This window comes from Lynx rufus, unplaced genomic scaffold (genome assembly GCF_022079265.1).
Source record: "Lynx rufus isolate CCGP_SWC_20201006 ecotype Redwood Valley unplaced genomic scaffold, mLynRuf1.p SCAF_2, whole genome shotgun sequence".
Classification (NCBI taxonomy): Eukaryota; Metazoa; Chordata; class Mammalia; order Carnivora; family Felidae; genus Lynx; species Lynx rufus.
In genome coordinates this window covers 204,380,042-204,405,740 of record NW_025814834.1, presented here as the reverse complement: position 1 = coordinate 204,405,740, position 25,699 = coordinate 204,380,042, and the positions used below count along the sequence as shown (strand labels likewise).

The 25,699-nt window shown below is 45.9% G+C and overlaps 1 protein-coding gene across 3 annotated transcripts in view; it reads left to right on the top strand.

Moving 5' to 3' along the window:
* Window positions 1-385: 385 nt before the first annotated feature.
* The window catches only part of NIPAL3 (NIPA like domain containing 3), a 51,850-nt gene continuing 26,536 nt past the window's right edge, over window positions 386-25,699 (top strand). For 2 of the 3 annotated variants that reach the window (XM_047083280.1, XM_047083279.1), the window contains exons 1-2: window positions 386-502; window positions 4,925-5,247. In XM_047083280.1, the coding sequence (XP_046939236.1) occupies window positions 5,152-5,247 (96 nt within the window). In that variant the 5' untranslated portion in view covers window positions 386-502; window positions 4,925-5,151. The remainder of the gene's footprint in view (window positions 503-4,924; window positions 5,248-25,699) is intronic. The other variant, XM_047083277.1, reaches the window with a different exon arrangement.

Genomic DNA, 25,699 nt, shown 5'->3' with positions numbered 1-25,699 from the left:
GATGGTGAGAGCATAAAGTGCAGCAACAGCAGGAGCAAAGCCCAGGAGGCAGCGCTCCTGGCAGGCTGACCACCTGTCGGGCAGGGGGAGGTGAGCAGTCACCTGAGCTCTCCGGAGAGCGAGAGCGGGGTTTGTTCCATCGTTCTTGGTGCGGCCGCTAGAGGGGACCCCCTCCAGGTGAGCGCGAAGCTGGAGGAGGGCGCTGCCTCCCCAAGTCTCTCCCCCTACGCTTCAAGCAAGCTTTGAGGCACAGCCAATAGCCGGGGGCTGTCCCGCCCATCCCTTCCTCGCAGCCACTCGCCTGCACGAAGTCGCCGCCAGCCTCTGACTGGCAGGCGTCCTGGCAAATCACATCGCGGCCTTTGAAAGCAAAACACTGCAGCACCCTGGCCGCTCTTGAGTTGGGGAAGGAATTAAGGAGGCTGTGCCTCCGGGTTGCGCGAAGAGTCCAAGTCATTTCTCAGAAACCTCCGATAGGTGGTCCTTAGAGAAAACGCCGCCGGTGAGTAGTGATTAAGCCTGAGGGGGGAGGGGGGGACTTGAAATCAGCCTTTGTTTTTTTCAGGAAAGGGAATGCATTTGGAATCATCTAACGCCCCCTAGTACAAATACCCTTCCTTCTTGCTGTCATCAGCCTTGCAGGTCTGGGTCTCGCTGCCTCGGAATGCTTTTTTCCCCCATTTTTGCAGGGGGCATGGGTTTGCCTTAATATAGATGATGGCAGGCTTTACCAAATCAGGAAGTGAAATGCGGTAACTTTGCCAAAATTATCCCTCTACACGCCGGCTCGGGCTTCCTGGCAGTAGCAGATGGTGGAGTTAGCAGGTGGAATGAGGGGAGGTATTCTTGATGTATACTGGCTGCTGGAAGTTGTAGTTTCCTGCTCAATGGGAGGGCAATGAAGACTGTAACCCTTTAGTGAGCCAAAGCCCAGGAAAGGGAAAGGGCTTGGCGTAACTGGCACTCAACAAGCCGGAAGGCGAATCGTCAGGTGGTGGGAAAGAGCGTATTTTATTTATTTTTTTCAGATAAAGCCAAATCCTAATGCAAACTCTACTCTTAGCAGCCATGACCTATGGTCCTGTCATCTGTCTGACCTGCTCTGTGGGTTGGTGAAATAATTCATTGAGATAAGGGGAGGGGGGATGAGGAATGGAAGCAAGCACCTAGAATTATCTTTCCTTTCTTGAGTCAGTGACCCTGTGCTCACTGCTGGCTGTGACGGCCTCAAAATTAAGGGGTGGCTGGGAACACAGAGTTGGCCACTTGCCTCTTGGGCATATGTTAGTCCTGGAAAAGTGCTTTGAAGGCACAAAAGGAGAATCATACAGGCAAAGAATGTGCGCCTTACAAGGGAGGGCAACGGGCAAAGAGTTCCTCCAGAGCTTTTATTTTCTTTTTTGAATGTTTATTTATTTATGAGAGAGAGCATGTGAGCAGGGGAGGGGCAGAGAGAGAGGGAAACAGAATCCCAAGCAGGCTCTGCACTGTCCGTGCAGAGCCACATTCAAGGCTGGAACCCTCGAACTGTGAGATCATGACCTGAGCCAAAATCAAGTCAGATGCTGAGCCTATTGAGCTACTCAAGCAGCACCCCCATCCGAGGCCTTTAGTCTAGACTCCTCCCGAGCTGAGGGAGAGTTTCCTGTCTTTGCAGGTGATGCCTCAGAGGCCTGAGCGTTTCTGAGGCAGAGAGAAGAGCTGCTTTTTAAAAGCGAATTAAACGACGGTCACAACACCACCACAAACAAAAACAAACACAGAAACCCACCTGAACAAAGTAGCTGGTCCAAAGAAGGTTAGGAGGCCTAGGTTTCCATCACCCCATTGGCATGTCCCCGAGGCCTGTTTGCTTTCTCTGACATCCTGTGGGCGGGGCTGGAGTTGTATCTCTGGAGTTGTGGTTGTATCTCTGCAGCAGTTGTATCTCTGGAGTTGTGGTTGATGAGGCCTGAGTAAGCCATTCCATTCTTGATTGCAAACTGCATCAGGTGCTTAACAGGCCTGCCTTTAGCCAGTCAGGAGGTATAGATGGAGGTCACCATGCCAGGCTCTGGGCCGGATCTTGGCAAGGGATGAACAGGGGATTCAGCAAACGCCTTCCCAGAGTTTGTGCCCCAGTGCCTCTCCGGCTCCAGCTTGCAAGCCTCTAAGGGTCTCTCGGAGGTCTGTCCCTGGGCCACTCTTCCTTCCTAAGGCTACTATATTCAAAACATTAAAATACATAAATTTAACCCAATAATGCTTTTCACCCACACATGAAAGTATCGTGAAGAATAATTATGCTTTTCACAAGATTGCAAATACTTTACAGTCAGGGAGGTTTGATTATGGGATGTGAGTTATAAAATTGATGAGTGTACCCTGTACGTATTGTATATATATGGCATGTATATCTATGTAATTAAGGTATTGACTATATACTGAATGTGTAACCTCATCTGGAGATAGCAACAAAATTTAATTTTGAGGCCCTTCAACAAAGTGAGACCTGGGCTAAATGGTCTTCGTGGCTGCCCCTGTGCCAAGCCCTGCGTCTCGTGTCTCCTAGATGCTGGACGCAGTGTTAGCCCTGTGACATATGACTCCTACCAGGAACCAGCATTCCTGGGGAGAGGGCTAGATAACAGAAGGAACTGGAAGTCACAGGACAAAGAGCAACTTTGTCCTCAAGCCTGAAGCCTTGAGGCATAGCAGAGGCTGTGTCTGTTTGGCATATAGTAAGCCCTCAATAAATGTAGCATGAATGCATGAAAGAAAGGAATATTTGTGGGTAAATTAAATAATTAAACTGATAAGAATAAAATTAATAATAGCTGCCATCCATTGGCCATTTGTTATGCATCGCATTTTACATGCATTATCTCATCAAATTCTCGCAACAGCCCTGTGGGGGTAGAAATGTTATTATCTGATTATCTGTATTTTCCAGCAGAGAAAACTGCCTGGAAAGTTAAATGACTTGGCCAAGGCAAACAGGTAGCATATAACAGATCAAAAGCTATTTATAACATTTTTTTAATTGAAATGAGCATGTCGTATGCATACAAATTTGTATGGTTGATTTTTTTCTTTCTTTTCTACTATAAGAAGACTTCAAAGAACCCTTAGCGTTGTGGTAAGGTGTTTTTGGCCAGGCATTCCAGAACCCTAGGAGCATACTTCATCTTTCTTCTCCATTTGGTAGAAAAGCTTGACACGCATTGAAAATATCAGTCCGATAAAGTCAACGGGAATTACTGTCATTGACGATCTTACTTGAAGCCACATTATTACCCCCACTTTACACATGAGGCACCTGAGTCTCCCAGAGGTGGTATGATCCGGTCACACAGGTCTTCTCCCAGGGTCCAGTGTTACCTCACCTGTGCTAGGCTGACTTTCAGGTAGCAGCCCAGTTCTTCCACCATTCGTGAAGATAGCTTTTCTTCTTGTTCTTTCATTCCGATATCGAACACAGGTGGTTCCTTTATTATGACAGCAGGATATTTTTTGGAGGCCTGGAGAGGCAGACAAGACAATCTTTTACTTCTTATGTAGGGGAGCCTATGGAAAAGGTAGGATTTCAGTTAGGATATGACGGGAAGAAGGAAGCCGGGGGGGAGCAAAAAGGCGATTAGAAACAAAATTTTTTTAACTGTTTAATTAATTTTTTTAATGTTTATTTATTTTTGAGAGGTTAAGAGAGAGCGAGCACAAGTGGGGTCGGGGCAGAGAAACAGGGGGACAGAGTATCCAAAGTGGGTTGTGCACTGACAACAGAGAGCCCCATGTGGGGCTCAAGCTCTTAAACTGTGAGATCATGACCTGAGCCGAAGTCAGACGCATAACCCACTGAGCCACCCAGATGCCCCTAATTATTTTTGAGAGAGAGAGAGAATCCCAAGCAGGCTCCATGCTGTCAGTGCAGAGCCTAACGTGGGGCTCGATCCCATGAACCTTGAGATCACGACCTGAGCCGAAGTCAAGAGTCAAACACTTGGGGAGCCTGGGTGGCTCAGTTGGCAAAGCGCCTGACTTCGGCTCAGGTCGTGATCTCATGGTCGGTAAGTTCGAGCCCCGCGTCGGGCTCTGGGCTGACAGCTCAGCGCCTGGGCCTCCTTTGGATTCTGTGTCTCCCTCTCTCTCTGGTCCTCCCCTACTCACACTCTGTCTCTCTCTCAAAAATAAACATTAAAAAATATATATTCTAAAAGAGTCAGATGCTTAACCAACTGAGCCACCAGGTGCCCTGAGGAAAGGTAATTTTTAAGGGCCAGGGAAAAAGGTTTTGAGGTAGATGAGCCATGTCTTTATTATTATTTATTTATTTTTATTACTTTCTTAATGTTTATTTTTTTAATTTTTTGTCTACCTTTTATTTATATTTGAGAGAGAGAGAGAGAGAGACAGAGCACAAGTGGGGGAGGGGCAGAGAGAGGGAGACACAGCATCTGAAGCAGGCTCCAGGCTCCCAGCTGTCAGCACAGAGCCTGATGCGGGACTTGAACCCAGGAACCGTGAGATCATGACCTGAGCTGAAGTCGGACGCTCAATGGACTGAGCCACCCAGGCGCCCCTTTAATGTTTATTTTTGAGAGAGAGAGAGACAGAGTGTGAGCAGGGGAGGCACAGAGAGAGAGGGAGACACAGAATCTGAAACAGTCTCCAGGCTCCAAGCTGTCAGCACAGAGCCCGGCCAGGGGCTGGAACTCACAAACCGTGAGACCCTGACCTGAGCTGAAGTCAGCTCCTTAATCCGCTGAGCCACCCAGGCATCCTGAGCCATGTCTTTATTAGGGGAGGCCAAAGGCATGATATAATTTTGTAAATGACTTCACTTCTCATGACGGCTTGCGTTTTGTCCTCAAAGTATATCTCCCCTTGGGTGATCAAGCTGGGCTCACTGTACTTGCATTGTTCATGTTCCTCCCCACCACCCTAGGGCGCCGTCGGGATAAGGAATCGCACCCTCGCCTGCCTGCTTGGGAGAGACAGAACCTGGCACTTCTCGGGGTGAAGGTGAGGGAGAGGCTGTAAATCAGCCGGAAGAGCCTCGAAGTCCTCCAACGGCCCCGTGAAAGGAGGTGACCCCCGCCAGGAGAGATGGTCTCCGGGTTCGGCCCCGCCTAGCGGCAGCTCCAGCTTCCCAGGGAATGTTCCACTAGCGCCATGGACCGAGCCCGCGGTGCGGCCCTGCAGCTGCGCCCGCTCCCGCCCACAAGCAGCGCAGACCCCGGCGGCAGCGAGGCTTCCTTCTCCTACAAGGCAAGAGCTTTCTTTCTGGTTTTGAAATGCGGTGTTTTTCTAACCCGAGAGTAACACAGCATAGCCCTGGCTAACACGTATTTCCGGGGTCTGCGTGCCTGTTAGCGGCAGAAACAGGCACAAATGTAGGAGAACGGGTAATCCAGAAGAAAGAAACACTCATTGAAGTACATAAAGACAGGGGGTTAGAGAAAAACATAAAAAGAGAAAGAGAAATATTTTTTAAAAATTTTTAAGGTTTACTTATTTTTGAGAGAGAGAGAGAGACAGAGCATGAGTGGGGGAGGGACAGAGAGAGAGGAAGACCTAGCATCCGAAGCAGGCTCCAGGCTCCGAGCTGTCAGCACAGAGCCGGACGCGGGGCTCGAACTCACAGACCGTGAGATCGTGACCTGAGCCGAAGTCAGGCACTTAAGGGACTGAGCCACCCAGGCGCCCCGAGAAATATTTTTAAAGGGAGGTATTCCCACTTAGAAGATTTGTTTGTTTGTTTTAAATCACCTACTCTATTACTCAGAGACAAGCCTTGTTCATATTTCTCCTTCCGGTCTTTTTTTGGTGTTACGCTTTTGGGATCAGACTACACAGGAAGTTTCGTGTCTCGGTTGTTTCACGTAGCCCTATTTGTGGGTTATTTCCCCGTGTCATTGAGTCGTGATTTAACGCATACTTTTTGAACGGATTGCCCAGTAATCTGTTGAGCTGCTCTGTCAAAACTTTTTGGACACATCCCCTACTGTTAGATGTTCAGGTTGTTTCTACCGCGGGGTGTGTGTAAACAGGGCTGCAGTGAGCATCCCAGAGTGCTGCTTGCGTCCCTGCTGTCTCTAAGAATTGGCTAGCCCTGGGAGAGGTGGTCTCTGCCGGGTGAGTGAGGCCACAAATGCCAGAGGATCAAGAACAGAGAACACAAGAAAATACAGTTAATGCAGTTGGCTGTGATGAATGTGTGCCAAACAAACAGATACAGAATCTAAGAAAACACAGAACACTCTCCCAGGTGAGATTTCTAGTAAGTTTCCATTTCAATTACAAATTATCTCTGTTACTTACTGTAGAAGTACCTTCCGGGTGCCGGAGCAAAGGTAAATCAATCATGGTGACTCTACCAACAAGCTTAGGAGTTGAGTTGAGGCGGGAGACACGGACATGCACAGTTATGAGCGAACTGAAGTTCCAGGGGGGATCAAGGGAAAGAAGACGCGTCCTCGAATCCCTATTCTGCTCCTTCCCAGCTAAGTGCCCTTGGACATATGGCTTAGCCCCTCAGAGCTTCTCTTATGGGTAGAATGGTGGTAGTGATCCCTCCCTCCATCCCTCCTCCCTCCAGCCATGTGGATCAATGAAAAAGCACCTAGCCCACGCAGGAGGCACGCGGGAGGTGCTTGACTCACGAGTGCCTGGGGTTTACAAAGAGGAACAGAGGCAGGTGCCCAAAGCGGAGGAGCGTGTAGTTAATTGTGCCTAGGGAGAGAGACAAAAGGGAAAACTATTATAATAAGACTACAAGGTAGCTCCTGCCACCAGAGATAAGAAGGGCAAGAAGGAGATTAGAACAAATTGGAACTCCTCCCCCGCCTTTGACAGAGGGAAGACCCGATTGGCCAGTTTGGGTCAGGTGTCTACCCTGGTCCAATCTGTGGTGGGCAGGTGGGTGGAGTCTCACACAGCAGACAGGTTTCTGGGGCTCCGTCCCTGTACGCGGCTCTCAGAGAAAAGTGGTTATGTGGGCTGGGCAGGCTGCCCCCAAATCATCTCTTATATTTGGGGCAAGGAAAACGTTAAGAGGGCCCAAGTGCAACTTTATCAATGAGATGAAGTTAGGAGCACGCCGTTTGAATTGCAGCGCTGCTCTCTGCCCTGGTTGTTGGGGCGGGGGGGGGGGGGGTCTGTGAAAGGGAGCCCAAGAGGCCAGCTGCCCAGAAGGCAGCATCGCAAGGGGTTGCCGGCACTGGAGGCTTGGCCTCAGCCTGGAAGAGTCAGGCCTCAGTTTCTTGTGTTTAGCGAATAGGCATTTCAGCTGAGCACCTGCTCTCCCTGCCTGTGTGGGGTGGGCGGGGCTGTATAAACCATTGAGCTCTCTCTTCCCTGAAGGAGTTTGCAGTCTGGGAGGGAGGTGGGGGAAGCTATTTTTATCAGTGCCTTAGCCTTCAGGACATTTTTGATACAAAAGTAGAGCTAGGAGGGGTGTTACCAGCATGGCCTTTAGACTCAGAGAGACCTGTCTTCAAGGCCCAGCTCTCTCACTGTCTGTCATTGTAACTTGGGGGAAAGGCATGCAACTTCTCTGCAGGTCAGTTTTAAATCCACCCTACATGGCGGTTGCGACCAAGACCTGAACTTACAGATGTAGGAAACTGAAGCTGCCTGCATCCTCCCCTGTCTCTACTGATAGAAATCCTACGTATTCTTCCAGCTCCAGCTCAGGTATCACCTTTGGCAGTTTTCCTGGCAGGAAAATATAGGTCCTTTATCACACTTCCATAGCCCGTTCCCAGTTCCTGTAGTAATCATCACGATCATAGCAGCAGCTAACTTGTGTTGACTGTTTACTATATGACAGGGACTGTGCTAATCCTTACAGGGCCCCTCAAGGTAGGTATTATTATTATTATCCCCTTTTACGTATTAGGAAACTGGCACAGAGCGGTTAATTAACTTGCCCAAGGACACACAGTCAGTAGGTAGTAAAGCTGGGATTCGAATTGAGTGTGTGCATTGCCAAGGCCCTTGCTTTTATCCATGGCTCCCTGCTGCCTGCATTGGGCCCACCACTCTGCCAGGCCCCTTCTCTCCCTGACACTGGTTAGTAAGTATTGAAATGGCAATCCTGGGGAAGATAATGCCTCCCCTGCTGGAGAAGGTAAGCATCAGGGAGCTGGCCTGAAGCCAGGTTACAGAAGTAGCAGAGCCTGGAGAGCCAGGCAGCTGCCTCTCTTGTATTTGAATATGAGTAACCCTCAGAGCAAGCCAGAATGCAATTCATACTGAATTGTTGGCAGTTTTAAGCCCAAGGGATTGTGGGAGGTGAGTTTAAATAGCAAGTAATGACTGGTCTTGTCACCGTGATATTTAAATAGAGGCTCTTGTTGGCAGATGTAAAGCAGATGTTAGAACGGGAGATCTGAGCTGAGGTTTCACTCGGCAAGGTTTCCTACCTCTGGGACCTTTGGCTGCTTTTCTGGAAACCGTTCGCTTTTTTTCCAGAGTCGTAGCTGGCAACAAAAAGGTCCTTAGAGCTATTGCTAAGAATAGTGATAATAAAAAAAAAAGATGACAAAAAATAATGATAGTAACAAGCTAGAATTGTTTTAGTACTTTTTTATGTGCCAGGTGATGTTTCAACATGTACGTTATTTCCTGTAACATGACATTCCCAACATGTATGTTATTTCATGTAACATGACAATCCCATGAGGGTTTACAGTCCTCCATTTTTCAGAGGGGAAGCCAAAGCTCAGAGAGTTAAGGTAATTCCCCTGAAGTCATACAGCAGTAAGTGGCACAGGCAGGACCCCAGCCCAGGACTTCTGGTCTTCAAAATCCACACAGGGAAGCCGAAGCAGAGAGAGAAGTGACCTTGATTTTGCTGCCCCACCCTTGACATTGAGGTCTGTTGAAGCCACGCCAAGAAAGCAGCTGAGTTTGAAACCTTGCTGCCTGCTTGTAGTGTGGCCCTCACCCTCCTTCCCTCTCCAGCAGCCCTTCCCATTCAGAGGCTGCACTGTGAGTACAGGGACCAAAAGTCCTGGCTTGTGCCTCACGGCCACGTATATTAATAGAGCCCCCTTTTGTTTTCAAAGCGTCCCAGTTGGGTCGACCTGTGTCCTCAATATAAGGTTCCTGATAGTTGGGAGGCCTCACTACTTCCTCACCTGTATATGTGGGACCAAAGTGCTGGGGACACCTGTTAAGGTCCGGCCCTGCCACTTGCTCACTCTGACTTTGGCCATGTCTTGGTCTTTCTCGGGCAGTTGAAATTCTCCACTGGCAGGAACCCCCATGGAGGTATTTGCCTCCAAATGAGGCTGGCCCTTGCCTCTTTCCTCCCTTCTCTTCCACCTCAGTGGACTCTGCCCAATGAAGTCGAGAGCCAGTTGGGAGCCAATTAGGTGTTGCCTCAGCGGCATCGTCCCCATCTGACATCGTGTGGGGAGGAACTCAGGATCCAAAGATATGGCAGGTGAAGATGCTGGCCTGAGGCCACCACCAGGCAGTTCTCCCAACCTGCCCCTCAGTGGGGCAGGAATCTGTTTTAGTCTTGAGACAGAGTCATTGAGTCCAAGGTCAAATCCCTGTTCTGGGTTAGCCATCCACGTGGACTTGTTGAACACTTCCCCCTGTAAATAACTTCTGTGAACACACCTGGTGTGGTTCCTCTGCAAAAAGAGGAAGTCAGTGACGCCACCCAGGCCCCACCCCTCGTTCCCTCCCTACCAGCAGACCCAGACACCCCCATTTTGCAGTTTTCCAGCTCTGAGGTTTGGAGGCGGAGCTTAACGTCAGGAGTTCTGCCGGTTGTCACCTCGACTCTGAATCGCCTCTCGCCACACACTTGAGGGCTGCTAATAGGTGTACGTTCAAACTGTGTAACCCCTGGGCCGGTGGCATCGCCTTTGCCTGACTTTCAATGCTCACAAAATTGAATCAAGCACCACTTCACAAGGGCTTGGGGCATAATTAACGTTGATGAAGCCCTTTGAAATGCCTGGATGAAAGGGCATTTAATTATATTGCGCTGTTACTAACCAGGTCTGTCTGTAGCCAGTTATTATGCGTGGAGATTGATATACTTGTGGAAATGGCTTTTAAAAGAAACCCCAGCTGCCTGTGTCACAAGTGGGAATGTAGCACTCCCGAGGCAGGGTTGTCTTTTTTTCCTAATTTACCTGGGCCGCCTTTGAAGGGCACCTCAGAGAACACAGTGGGAGACAGCCCGGAGGAATAGTGACCGTCGGGAGACTGGAAGTCAGACCTGGAGCGACACAGAGCCTCCCGTCCCCACCTCTGCCAAGTTGTTACATTTCTTTGGGCCTTACTTTGTTCACGTGTAAAGTCCTTCCAACCCGTGTGCCGAACCTAGGACTCCTGACAGTACACACTTCGTAGGTGGGTTATGGCCCAAAGGCAACGCATGGAAAGGGTTTCACGCCACACCTAATGTGTATATATAAAAACACTCCGTAAATACCGTCCTTGATTATCATAGTAACCTTTTAACCTTGTTTTTCTGCTGCTTAGCCTGCTTATAATTTTTTTTTTAAGTTTATTTATTCTGAGAGAGAGAGAGGTTGAGGGAGACAGAATCCCAAGCAGGCTCCACACTCAGAGCCTGACATGGGGCTCAAACCCGCAAACCCACGACATCACGACCTGAGCCGAGATCAAGAGTCGGAGCCACCCAGGAGCCCCTACAGTTTTTATTTCTAGGTTTGGGCCCTCACCATCCTCCTCCCCGAAATAGTATTGACTTGTCTACATGGCCACAGGGGCTCATTTCCCTTCTTGATCTCTTTACTTCCACCCGGCGAGTTGTTAGCACACTCTCGGGCAGCCTTGTGGACCTCATCGGCATTGCATCTGAGGACAGCTTAGTCTCTTGCAGTAAAAATAAAATAGCTACCAGTTGTAGGTTGAACCATATGAAACTACCATTTTGTATGGGTCCAAGTGGCAAAATAATGGCAGTTTCCTCCAGCTCACCCTAGTTCTAAGTTACCGAGGTAAGTGCTTTCTCCCAACTATCTCAGGAAGTCCACGCACCAGCTCTGAGAGAGGGGCACTGCTGACCCAGCTAGCTAGGAGGTGAAGCAAATCCCCCAGCCCGCCCTTGAACCTGCAGCCGTGTGATCCCCACGTGCCCTCTGAAAAGCCCTCACTGTGGTCTCCGCTTTCTGCACAACTCCCAGAGCCTGGTTCCAGCTCCCCTTTGTCCCCCATAAAGGAAATAAGGCAGCTGTGAGGTGTTGTGGGAGCCAGAACCAGGGTCCTTCTGTCTCCTCTCTGCCCAAAGCAGTCGCTGTAGAATCACTGCCAGTTAACTCTTTGAACCATTAGTCATTAGCGTAGATAAACTGACTTTCTGCGCCGAGTGCCTGCCTGGCCCCCAGATATCTGCCTCCTTGAGGATGAGTTCCTTGCTCTGTAGCCTTAATGAGCTACACTTAATGAAGGGCTTCCTTTGGGGTCTTCAGACTTGACCCTCTAAAGAAACACCTTGTGTTTCCTCATTCATTCCTTTGGTTGACATCTAAGACATAAAACTTGTGTCACAAGTTTATATTTGCAAAGTATGTCGTTTCTAGCACATTTTAATACGAGTATTTTTTTTATAGCCCCTGAGATATAAAGCCCATGTGATATCTACCATCAGCCTTCGGAACAAACTCTTCTTTTTATTTTATTTTTTTATTTTGAGAGAGAAAGAGAGAGAGTGCGTGCGCACATGAGTGGGGGAGAGGGAGAGGGGGTGAGAGAGAGGGAGAGGGAGAGGGAGGGAGGGAGGGAATCTTAAGCAGGCTCCACGCTCAGTGTGGAGCCTGACAGACTCCATCCCCTGACTCTGGGATCGTGACCTGAGCCAAAACCAAGAGTCGGGCACTCAACCAACTGAGCCCCCCCAGGAGCCCCTGAAAAAGCTCGTCCTTAGCAGTCGGAAATTTTTACGTCATTCCTGTTTCTCCCTAACTTTGTATTTTCCCGACCTTTCCCCCACAGAATTTTGTCCCCAAACAGTATCTGTGTTTTAACACTTAAAAATTATATGGACGCATATCATACTTGTGTACAAGAAAGGATGTAAAATAGGCGATCGAATTTCACTTTGTTAATATTTCCTTTGGCATAAGGTTTGTGAAATAACAAAAATTCAACCAAGTAAATTTTGTAGATCTAATTGGCTTTATTTTTTTTTTAATTTTTTTTTCAACGTTTATTTATTTTTGGGACAGAGAGAGACAGAGCATGAACGGGGGAGGGGCAGAGAGAGAGGGAGACACAGAATCGGAAACAGGCTCCAGGCTCTGAGCCATCAGCCCAGAGCCCGACGTGGGGCTCGAACTCACGGACCGCGAGATCGTGACCTGGCTGAAGTCGGACGCTTAACCGACTGCGCCACCCAGACGCCCCAGGGAAGGGGTTTTAAAAGCAAGACAAGAAAGTTATAAACAGAAAAAAGGACTATTTCAGGTGAGATGACCTTTGGGGACAAACGGGTCTTATTAGGTGGATTGTGTCATCTTCCTTTGGGGGATAGAGAGAGTCCATGTGACAGAGTACTTTACTGGTGTTGACCAGAAGCTTCCTGACTGACCAGTTAAGACTACATTTCTGGGGGAGGTTAGAACTTCAGTTAGGGGAGGTATTAAGCCCCAGTTTGGTGAGTTGGCCTAAGTGAGGCCATTTTGGGCCTCTGGCTTTCTTTTTAACATGTTCAGAAATAACTGATTCAACCCGGAAGCTTTTTATTGATACAATTGAATAAAAGCAATTGATTAATGTAATATAAAGTTTTATAATAATTATCAAGCATAAAATAACATGAAGAATTGGGGCGCCTGGGTGGCGCAGTCGGTTAAGCGTCCGACTTCGGCTCAGGTCACGATCTCGCGGTCCGTGGGTTCGAGCCCCGCGTCAGGCTCTGGGCTGATGGCTCAGAGCCTGGAGCCTGTTTCCGATTCTGTGTCTCCCTCTCTCTCTGCCCCTCCCCCGTTCATGCTCTGTCTCTCTCTGTCCCAAAAATAAATAAAAACGTTGAAAAAAAAATTAAAAAAAAAAAAATAACATGAAGAATGAATATCTGGGGGTACCTGGGTGGCTCAGTCAGTTAAGTGTCCGACTTCAGCTCAGGTCATAAATTCACAGACCATGAGTTTGAGCCCTGCATCAGGCTCTGTGCTGACAGCTCAGAGCCTGGAGCCTGCTTTAATTTCTGTGTTTCCCTCTCTCTCTGCCCCTCCTGCCCCTCACCTTCTCTCTCTCTTTTGCTCTCTCTCATAAATAAATAAACAATTCAAAAAAATTTAAAAAAAAATATTTTTGGGGCGCCTGGGTGGCGCAGTCGGTTAAGCGTCCGACTTCAGCCAGGTCACGATCTCGCGGTCCGTGAGTTCGAGCCCCGCGTCGGGCTCTGGGCTGATGGCTCAGAACCTGGAGCCTGTTTCCGATTCTGTGTCTCCCTCTCTCTCTGCCCCTCCCCCGTTCATGCTCTGTCTCTCTCTGTCCCAAAAATAAATAAACGTTGAAAAAAAAAATTAAAAAAAAATTTTTTTTAATATCTGAATGAGAATGGGACTTTGTTTTTAATATTCAAGACAAATATTACTGATGGCTAGAATGGGACAGATTTTAGCATCAGTTCTGTTGCAGGTTTGGGGTTTTATAGCTAGAGGTGCTGAGAACGTGTTCACAGAAGTACCTGGAATGGAAGGAATGTTGTTATGGCAGCATCCCTAAATTCTTTCAATTCCTCCTAAGTTTCGTGCTAAAAATCACATAGTGATAAACTATTTTTATTGACTTATCAGCTAACGATATGAGGAGAGCCTCTTTCAGCCTCATTCAAAACAAAGTACTATATACATTTCATTTACCACAGTATTTGTTTGGCTTTCACAGTGTAGGTTCCCTCTCCTTGTAGATTCTTTGGCTGGTCTAATAATTAAATTGACATAAGATAGATTCCACAAGAGAAAAATTTAATGTCATACATATGGAGGCCCCAAAGAAGTAACCAAAGCTGGTAACTTTCATACCTTTTAGACAATAAATTTGTGAAGAATTGATAAGACAAAAGGGGTTGGGCTTTGGGTAGTAAATTAGTGAAGTAGTAGCAAGTTTTGTTTATACAGGCTTCTTGGCCTTAAATTTCCTATCTCTGGTGATAAGAATGTCTTTCTTCCTTTTGGTACATACTGGAAAGGTACCTTTCACATGGAGACTTATTTCCCACTTTCAGGGGGACAAATGGGGCCTCAGAGTATCCTTCTTGTACTGGCTGTTTCTTAAGTAACTTTAATTCAAAATAATCAGTATGCCAAAGTGACATATTTTGGGGTGACCTATTTTGTTCCTCCTCAATAAGTTCTGTGACATTGACCAAAAGGCATTATCAATTATGCTGATAAGTTTTCACTTAGAGGCACATTGGGTTAACCTGATGTATCCAGAAAGGGTTGGGGAAATTGAAATCTTGTTAATTTTACTACATCTTTGCCTATACTGTATTTCAATACATGTATTTTAATTAGAGTATGTGATATAAATATTTACTATTTACTAAATACTAAATTTACTGTTATATGTACTATAATATTTGTACATATAATTGCAATTATAAATGCCTTATCACATGCTTGAATATGGCAATTATAATCCCTAACACAATCACTAAGAAAATAACTCAAAAATAGTCAAAGAAATTATAAGGGAATTAAAATGGTACACTAAGAAATATATCTCTTTAACACAAAAGAAGGCAGTAATGGAGAAACTGAGGAACAAAAAAAAAAGAGACATGACATATAGAAAACAAAACAGTAGAAATCCTTCTTTATCGGTAATCACATTAAATGTAAATGAATTAAACTCTCTAATTAAAGGGGACAGATTGGCAGAATAGATTTTTTAAAAAACACAATCCAAGTATATGCTATTTACAAGATACTCACTTTAGATTCAAAGACAAAAAAAGATTGAAAATAAAAAAGTGGAAGAAGATAGTCCATGCAAACAATAACCAAAAGAGAGCTGAACTAGCTAAACTAACATCAGACAAAATAGACTTTAAGGTGAAAATTATTACGAGTGACAAAGAACATTACATAATGGTAAAAGAGTCAATCTATCAAGAAGATATAACAATAATAAAATATATACACCAAAATACATGAAGCAAAAATTGACAGAATGGAAAGAAGAAACAGGTAGTCCAGCAGTTATCATTGGATACTTCAGGGCCTCACTAGCAGTACCTCACTGTCAAGAAAATGGAAGACTTGGGGGCGCCTGGGTGGCTCAGTCGGTTGAGCGAACGACTTCAGCTCAGGTCACGATCTCGCAGTCCATGAGTTCAAGCCCCGCATCGGGCTCTGTGCTGACGGCTCAGAGCCTGGAGCCTGTTTCAGATTCTGTGTCTCCCTCTCTCTGACCCTCCCCCGTTCATGCTCTGTCTCTCTCTGTCTCAAAAATAAATAAACGTTAAAAAAATTTTTTTAATAATAAAAAATAATAAAATAAAATAAAAAAGAAAATGGAAGACTTGAACAACAACCAACTAGACTCAACCAACATCTATAGAACATCTCACTCAGTTGTAACAAAATATCCATTATTCTCAAGTGCATATGGAACATATGGCATAGAGCATATATTCTCTGGGATAGAGCATATATTAAGCCATAGAACAAATGTCAATAAACGTAAAAGACTGAAATCATATAAAGTATGTTCTCTGATCACAATGGAATAAAGTGAGAAATCAATAGCAAAAGGAAATTCATAACAATAAAGTAGGAAGTTCACATATGTGGAATTTAAACAACACATTCCTAAGTAACCAGTGAGTTAGTGAAGACATTACAGGGGAAATTAGAAAATACCTTGAGGGGCCCGGGTGACTCAGTCGGTTAAGCATCCAGCTTCGATTCAAGTCATGATTTCACGGTTCATGAGTTCAAGCCTCGCATCAGGCTCTGTGCTGACAGCTCAGAGCTTGGAGCCTGCTTCAGAGTCTGTGTCTCCCTCTCCCTCTGCCCATCCCCTGCTCGTGCTCTGTCTCTCTCTCAAAAATAAATAAACATTTTTTTTTAATTTTAAATAAAAAAATACCTTGAGGCAATCTCATCCTAAAGTTCATATGCAGACATGAGGAACCCCAACTAGCCAAAACAGTCTTGGAAAAAGAAGAACAAAGTTGGAGGATTTCAACTTCTTGATTTCAGAACTTACTGCAAAGCTACAGCAATCAAAACCATGTGATGGTGACTGAAGGATAGACTCACATATCGATACAGAGTCCAAATATAAACCGACACATCTATGGCCAACATACTTTCGACAAGGGTGCTAAGACTACTTCTGTGAGGAATGAATAGTGTTTTAAACAAATGAGACAGAGACAACTGGATATCCACATGTGAAAGAATGAAGTTGGATTCCTTCTTCCCATCATATACAAAAAATAACTCGAAATGGATCAAACACCTAAATGTAAGAGCTAGGACTATAAACCCCTTAGAAACATAGGTATAGGCACACATTGGAGACATTGAAAATTTGGTTCTAGACAACCTACAACAAAGTAAATATTGCAGTAAAGTGAGTCAAATGAATTTTTTGTTTCCTAGTGCATATAAAATTATGTTTACACTATACTTTAGTCTATTAAATGTGCAGTAGTGTTATGTCTAAAAAGCAATGTCGTGCCTTAATTTTAAAAGACTTTATTGCTTAAAAATGCTAATCATCGGGGCGCCTGGGTGGCGCAGTCGGTTGAGCGTCCGACTTCAGCCAGGTCACGATCTCGCGGTCCGTGAGTTCGAGCCCCGCGTCGGGCTCTGGGCTGATGGCTCAGAGCCTGGAGCCTGTTTCCAATTCTGTGTCTCCCTCTCTCTCTGCCCCTCCCCCGTTCATGCTCTGTCTCTCTCTGTCCCAAGAATAAATAAACGTTGAAAAAAAAATTAAAAAAAAAAAAATGCTAATCATCATCTGAGCTTCAAGTCAGAATCTTTTTGCTGGTGGAGGCTCTTGCCTCCATATTGATGGCTGCTGACCGATCAGGGTGGTGGGTGTTGAAGGCTGGGGTGGCTGGGGCAATTTCTTAAAATAAGACAGTAGTGACATTTGCTGCTCTGATGGACCCTTTCTTTCACAGACAACTCCTCTATAGCCTGTGACGCTGTTTGATAGCATTTTACCCACAGTAGGACTTCTTTCAAAATTGGGGTCACTTCTCTCAAACCCTGCTGCTGCTTTATCAACTCAGTGTATGTAATATTGCAAATCCTTTGTTGTCATTTCAATAATCTTCACAGCATCTTCACCAGGAGTAGATTCTCCATCCACCATTCTCTTTCTTTGCTCGTCTATGGGAAACAACTCCTCATGCATTCAAGTGTATCATGAGATCGCAACAATTCCGGCACATCTTCAGGCTCCCCTCCTAGTTCTACTTCACTTGCTGTTGCCACCACGTCCACAGTGACTTCGTCCACTGAAGTCTTGAACCCCTCACAGTCATCCATGATTGTGGGAATCAACTTCTTCCAAACTCCTGTTAATGTCGATATTCTGATCTCTTTGTATGAATCACACATATTCTTAACAGCATCTAGAATGGTGAATCCTTTCTTGAAGGTTTTCAGTTTACTTTGCCCAGATCCATCAGAGAAATCACTCTCTGTGGCAGCTATAGCCTTAGGAAATGTATTTCTTGGGGGCGCCTGGGTGGCTTAGTTGGTTAAGCATCCAACTTCGGCTTGGATCGTGATCTCGTGGTTCACGAGTTCAAGCCCCGCATCAGGCTCTGTGCTGACATCTTGGAGCCCGGATTGGATTCTGTGTCTCTCTTTCTTTCTGCCCCTTCCCTACTTGTTCATTCTCTCTCTCTCTCTCTCTCTCTCTCAAAAATAAACAAACGTCAAAAATTTTTTTTGAAAAAAAGAAATGTATTTCTTAGAGAATAAGACTTGAAAGTTGAAATTACTCTTTGATCCATGGGCTGAAGTCGGACTTGTCACCGACTGAACCACCCAGGCACCCCATCATCAACTTTTAAAAAAGAAAAATAACAAGTGTTGGCCAGGATGTGGAGAAATTGGAGTCCTCAGCCGGTGGGAATGTAAACAGGTGCAGCCACTATGGAAAACAGTTTGACCATTCGCCCAAAAGTTAAAATAGTCACCATAGATACCCAAGAGACTCGAAAACATACGTTGGTACAAAAACTTGTACAAGGATGTTAGTTATCTGTAATAGAAAGTGGCGATAACTCAGATGTGACTGGTGATTGGATAAACAAAATGTGTTATATCCACATAATGGAATATTATTTGACCATAAAGGGGAATGAAGTATTGGTACGTGTTATAACCTACGAACCTTAAAACATTACGCTCGATGAAAGAAACCAGACACAAAAGACCACATACGATAGGATTCCATTTATATGAAATGTCCAGAATAGGACAGGTCCAGAAACAGGAAGTAGATTAGTGGTTGCCGGGGGCTGGGGTGACGGGGAACGGAGAGGGACTGCTGATGGGTTTGGGGTTTCTTTTGGGGGGAGATGGTGGAAATGCTTGGGATTTAGAGAGTCGCATGGTTGTACAACACTGATGAAAAGTGGACATTTCCAATATTGTGTTGCAACTGTAGAAATCAGATGTGCACCACTCCCCCGTTTGCTGTCGTTGCTTGCTGTGGTTTGTCAGTGTTTGTTCGTTTTCGTGATTTTTCTAAATTCTTTTCATAAAGTGCATGTGACCGCTGTTGTATGCAGCCTGATGACGTCTGTTCCTGTTGGGTGGTCACCTTGTGTTTCGACAGTTTCCTTAACCACGTAGATCCAAAAAAGGGAAAAAAGAGGAAAAAAAAAAAAACCCTCCCCCAATTCTCCCAGTCTAAGCACACTGGCTGTGTGTCGGGCCCTCCGATGCTTGGCCAGGCCATTTATACCCCCTGTGCCTCGGCCCTTGCTACCTGCTTGCATCCAGCCTTCAGGCCAGCCAGAGGTGAAGGCTAGTGTCTAATCAGGCCTTTTTGGAGCATGCCTCCAGCCCTGGCTACATGCATGGCCCTTTTGATTCCCCGGTATACATGGAGACTTTAGAAAGCCCTTATCCTCTGTGTGTCTCCTTTCCCAGACTCTTCCTGCCAGGCTTTTCTTTCTGTCTGTTGCTCCTCCTGAGTGCTGTCCCTTGCCCCAAGCTGTTACACAGCCATCACTTGTACCTTTAAAGTCAGACAGAACAAAGACAAGCCCTGTGCCAACCCTTCAGGAATCACCAGACAGGTCAGAATCCACAACCACAGTTTTTAAAAAAAAATAGGGTCCATGTGTCACTCTCTCTGTGTCTTCATGGCTGTCACAGATCTGGGGTGTAAGGGATGGGAGGCAGGCAGTTTAGAATGCCACAGTGCTCTCTTACCATAAAGCAACAGCTTCTCTCTTCACCATGCCTTCCTCTGATCGTTACATGTTTTTGGCTAGACCCCAGGGTTGTATAAACAAAGTGATTCTGATAGGTTTTGTCAGCTCATTAGCTGTTTTTCTGGAGAGATGGGTCCCTGGAATTCTCTATTCCACCATTTTCAATGGTGTCACTCATAACATTGTGAATAGACCAAAAACCACTGTGTGGGGTACTTTTAAAAGGTCAAAATGGTGAATTTTATGATTTGTGAATTTTACCTCAATAAAAAAGGTAATGATGGGTTAAATAAAGATATGCTAGGTCTATAGAATGGCCTTAAAGAGCATCTCAAGTCAGGCATTACAATGGGAAGACATTAGCTGGGCAAAGAAAGGGGGTGGGGAAATCAAGCAGGAGAATCATACACACTCAAGTCGGATGAAAGATGAAAGCTGCCTGTTAGTGAATATCTGGGATAGAGTCAGATCTTGAGTCCCAGACAGAAACTGCTGGATCGTTCATCAACCTTGGTTTACTAAGGAAGTGTATCAGTTAGCTACTACTGAGTAACAAACCACCTGGAAACCTAAATTTACAAACCACAACCATTTTACTGCTTGCAATTCTACAGGTCAAGAATCTGAACAGGATCCAAAAGAGTTGAAGTCAGGATGTAAAAGAGATAATAGGACTTGAGTATTGATTGCAGTACTATTCACAATGGTCAAGGTGTGGAAATAACCTAAATGTCCATTGAAGATGAATGAAGAAAGAAAACGTGATGTATCCATACAATGGAATATTGTGAATATTATGCAGCCTTGAGAAAGAAAAACACCTTTCTGAAAAAGGAAAACAGTCTGTGTCAACAGAGATGAAACTTGAGGACAAAATGCGAAGTTAAATAAGTGCTACGGGCTACATGTTTGTCATCCTCCCACCCCCACCCCCACCCCTGCCAAAATTTATATGTTAAAGCCCCAATCCCCAATGTGATGTTTTGGAGGTGAGACCTTTGGGAGATAATGAGGTCATGAATGTGGAGCCCTTATGAATGGGATTAGTGCCCCTGTAAGAAGAGACACAGAAGGATCATTTCTCTCTCTCTCTCTCTCTCTCTCTCTCTCTCTCTCTCTCTGACATGTGAGGATATAGCAAGAAGGTATCCATCTGCAAACCAGGAAGAGACCTCTAAGCAGGAACAGAATCAACCAAAATCTTGATCTTGGACTTGCTAGCCTTTAGAACTGTGAAAAATATTGTTGAAGCTACCCAGTCTGTGGTATTTGTTAGAGCTGTAGACATAGTCAAACTCGCAGAATCAGAGAGTAGAATGGTGGTTGTGGGGTTGGCAGGGAGGGGAAATGGGAGTTGCTAATCAACAGGCATAGAGTCTCAATTATGGAAGATGAATAAATTCCAGAGATCTTTGTGCCTATATTTAACAGTACTGCATTATACACTTAAATTGTTCTTAAGAGGGCAAATTTGGGCTACAGTATCATCTGGAGTGCTGGACCGGGGCTGGAGAATCCAAAATGGCATCACTCATGTCTGGAGCCTCAGCTGGGGTGGCTGACTCAGCTGGCAGTTGGCTGAGATGGCTGGGCCTTTCTCTTCTCTTGCTGTTGACTGGGCCCACTCGTATATCTATTTGGTCTTCCACATGACCCCTGTCTCTCCTTATGGATAGGCTGGACTTCTTTATAGGTGGTTGAATTCCCTCTGTACAAAAGTAGAAGGTATAAGGCCTGAGCCCAGAAGTCCCAGAGCCTCATTTCCACCTCATTCACAAGGCCTACCCAGATTCGAATGGTGGGGAGAAAAATTCCCACCTCTTGAGGGCATACAGAGATGAGGGAGATGTTTGGCAGGCATCATTCTCTTTTATTTACCAGAAATGGTAACCCCAACTCGGACAGTATAATTGTGAAGTGTAATGGTAAAAGTCCTGCCTCTCCACTAGGCCTCCACTGACACCACCCAGTAGGAGAAGGGGACTTCACTGCTGCCAGCTGGGGTTAGAAGTCCACGCTCCCCATGTGGGCTCTTCTCACTCTGTGGGGTGGGGAGGTGCCTCATCACTGGACCCCAGATCTGTCCTGGGCCTTCTCTGATAATCCCAGCATGTGGGTTAAGGTGCCTTGTTATAACTGTGAAAGGTTGGAAATCTAGGCTCCCTCCTTGGCCTATGCTGGTGTTGGGGATTGGGTCGGGGGGGGGGAGCTTTTTTTTTTTTCCTGTGATATTTGGAATACAGCAGTTGTCTAAAAGTTTTCTGTCTTGGGGCGCCTGGGTGGCTCAGTTGGTTAGGCATCCGACTTCAGCTTGGGTCATGATCTCACAGTTAATGGGTTCAAGCCCCACATCGGGCTCTGTGTTGACGGCTCAGAGCCCGGAGCCTGCTTTGGATTCTGTGTCTCCCTCTCTCTCTCTGCCCTTCCCCCACTCACCCTCTGCCTCCCTCTCTCAAAAATAGATAAACATTAAAAAAAAAATTTTTTTTTAATAAAAACAATAAAAGATTTCTGTCTTGCGTGACTGCTCATCTTCTGGTCTTTTGGCTAGAGAGCATGGGCTTTTCTTAGAGCTTTTTTGTATATACCCATTATTATTCCCAGGTTGCCCGTTTCTTCAGCTTCGAGTCTGAGCGACGTGAGGTGAGGAGAAAACCCAGGGAACCCACTGCCGTGTCGTTCCTTGTGCCCCCAGCTCCCCAGCCTGTCTGCCTTCTCCTCTCCACCTTTCAGAGTTGTCTCATGTTTGCTTTGTATACAACATCCAGGGTTTCCTGTTGTACACAGCAGGAAGCATAGGAAAAAGTGAGTCTGCTCCATCTTGCTGGAAGCAGAAGTTCTGTCATTTGCTTTTTAAACTGGAAGGAATAACAGAATTTATTGTACGTAAATGGCATTGGAATATTTAAGACGTATGTTTGTTATATTCCTAAGTGCAGTTTATTAGACTTACAAGCATTTCTTAGTTCCTTGGTAAGATTTTATGTAAAAGAAACTAAATTTGTGAATCTGTTTTTTTTATAGCAAATATAATTTTTTTAAGTTTATTTATCTTGAGAGAGAGAATGAGCACAGCAGGGGCAGAAAGAGAAGAGGACAGAGGACCTGAAGCAGGCTCTGTGCCGACCGCAGAGAGCCCAACACGGGGCTCAGACTCACGAACCAGGAGATCATGACTCAAGCCAAAGTCGGATATTTAACCAACTGAGCCACCCAGGCGTCCCTAGCAAATATAATTTGAAAAAAAAAAATCAATGTAATACAGATAGGCGCTTTTTTTTTTTTTTTTTTTTTTTTTTTTTTTGGTCTGCAAAAGCCATCCTTCGAAGAAATGAACACTCAGGTTTACTAGGCATTGGACTCATTATAAACACGTACCTGAACTGCATCCCATAAAGCATGGACTCAGGCTCTGTGGGGCAAACAATAGAAACCAACTGCAGCAAAAAAGACTGTGGGGCTGCTCCCAGAATGGAAGGAAGGGCTAGAGAAGGAGGTCTGGGGAAGTCCCAGGCACCAGGATGGCCCCTGGGGCCTGACTTGCCCAGGCCTGGCCTTGGGCAGCAGTGAGCCCAGCCTTCTTTCAGGCCTCCATGCTTCTCTGTTCAAGATTTATACCCCAGAGAGAGGTTCTGACCTGCCTGGTTGGCTCAAGCTTGAGTCTAGGCCCATCTTTGTCCAGGGAGGACAGAGCACTTGGAATAACAGTCCCAATGAGACTTTGCAAGGGGGAGAGGGGGCAAGAGGGAGCCTTCCACAGCAAAATCAGGGTGCTGTTACCAGACCAAAAGGAACGGGATTAAAATGGCAGGTGGGTGAGCATCACAGACGTCTGCAGACTACGAGTTCTAGAGCCAAGTAGGTTTGGGACACCTGGGATGGCCGAGGAGGAACTGCCCGTGAGACCCTCCGACCTGCCAGTGCACTGTGGCCTCCAAGCAGTGCACCCAGGATCCGGTGTTTCCCAAACTTACTTAACTATATGGTGCTTTTTGCCTCAGAATCCCATTGACATCTCTAGGAGAAACCCTGGCCTGGTTGATCTCCAGTGACCCTGTTAGCACTGAGATCTTGTGATCCCACAGGAAGGACATGGTTTCTGCTTAAGTCTGTTTAAGAAGAGACAGACAGCAGGGGCACATGGGTGGCTCAGTCTGTTGAGCGTCCGACTTTGGCTCAGGTCATGATCTTGCAGTCCATGAGTTCTAGCCCCACGTCGGGCTCTGTGGGGACAGCTCAGAGCCTGGAGCCTGCTTCGGATTCTGTGTCTCCCTCTCTCGCTGCCCCTCCCCCGCTCATGCTCTGTCTCTCTCTCTCTCTCTGTCAAAAATAAATAAACATTTAAAAAAAAAAAGAGAGAGAGAGACAGCAAAAACACATCAACAGAGATGGAGAAGGACCAAGGAAGTGCAGCTCAAATGACCTTCTATTAAGGAGTTGTTTTCTAAAGTGAAACGGACAAAAGTCAGGTTCCTGTCTGGCCTGCTCATTCACTTGGTTTCTGTTGGCAGCCTGGCTTAGGTGACCAGAGGCTTAGGTGGGGGCTGGAAGGATCCTTAGAGGTTATCTGGGCTGGCGTTTACATTTTCCAGACGGGGACACACAAGCCTGATGAGGGGAAGGGACTCCCCCAAGGCCATGCAGTGACGAGGCAGCAGAGCTATAACCAGAACCCAGGTCTCCTGGCTCCCAGCTCAGCATCTTGCCCTTATTTTGCAATGCTGCACCTTGCTGGGGACAAAGTCGAGGACGGGCCATGGTGGTTTCTGTCAGTGAAAACACCCCCTCCCTCCTCCCATCCTCTTCCACAACCACCTTCTTAGCTGTCTAGGCCCTCAGCATTCCAGGAAAGAGGGGAGGAGAGAGGGACAGAGGCTTGACTTCCTGCCTTACCAAAACTTGCTAATTAGATCTTCCAGATGAATTGCAAGACCGTGTTTGTCTCCTTCACCACTGATTTCCTAGGGCCCGCCCATATTTCACAGGCATATTTCACAGGGAGGTGGGCTGGGTGGGAGGAACCTCTTGAGCTTAGGGGGAGTTGGAAAAGGCCCATCCTGGGGAGGGAGGATGCATATTTGGCTAAGATAGAACACTTCTTGGTGTTTAGTGGTGAAATAACCCCGGAGGGTGTGTTGGCAACATAGTATAGTGTGGTTTAAATGCTGAGGCAAGTACCCTTTGACCCAGCAGTCCCCCTTCTAAGAATTTATCCCAAGGAGGTAATCCTCATAAATGCACAAAAATGCATGTACTGGGATATTCAGTTAGAGCAGTGTTTTCAAAAAAGGAAACAGCCTCAATACCCAATAATGGAGAAGCAATGATAAAAAATACGGTACATCGAAATGACGAGTTATTTGATATTTATTAAAAATGATGAATTAAATATGCTTGACAGGGGAATGTGTTTATAATATCTTAAGTAAAAATGGGTTATAAAAAGATTATAGTCTTATTTTTATCAAATGAACTAACATTGTCATTCATATCTGAATTATGGACGGAAAAAAGTTTACAAGAACAAAATGTTTGCAGGAGTTGTCTCTGGGTTTTAGAATTACAGGTGGCTTTTCTATTATGTCATAATTGTTACTGTTCCTGTCATTTATTTGTATTTCCTGATTGTTCTACAATGAATATATATTTGGTAGTCATCTTTTAAGGTTAAAAGAAAATGCCACGCCAAGAAATCTGAACCTTATTCTTAAGGTGATAGAAATTAAATGTTTATAAATGAAATGATTAAAAATTAAGCACATTAGCCAGTTTAAAGAGTCTCACTGAGGGGCGCCTGGGTGGCTCAGTCGGTTAAGTGTTCGACTTCGACTTTGGCTCAGGCCTGATCTCATGGTTCGTGGGTTCGAGCCCCGCGTCGGGCTCTGTGCTGACAGCTCAGAGCCTGGACCCCACCTCAGATCCTGTGTCCCCCTCTCTCTCTGAACCTCTCCCACTCACACTCTTTGTGTCTCTCTCTCTGTCAAAAATAAATATTAAAAACTTAAGAAAAAAAGAGTCTCATTGAGACCCCCCCACCGGCAACATGACGAATCCACTGATAAAATGGCAAATTGTATTCCTGCCTTTGTTTCGCTTGTAAATTCTGATTTCTGATGTTGCTTTCCTGCACAAGACTGCGGGGAGTCGACCCATTAAGGGAATAGCAGAGCAGATTCAGGCCTTACCAGGTCTTTATGACCGGTGGACAAAGGACGTTGCTTTCTGGAAGTATCCGGCTCAGGGCAATGTTTTGTAAACCAGCAAAGCAGCCGCGTTGACCATGAGTAGTAAAACTGCAATAGA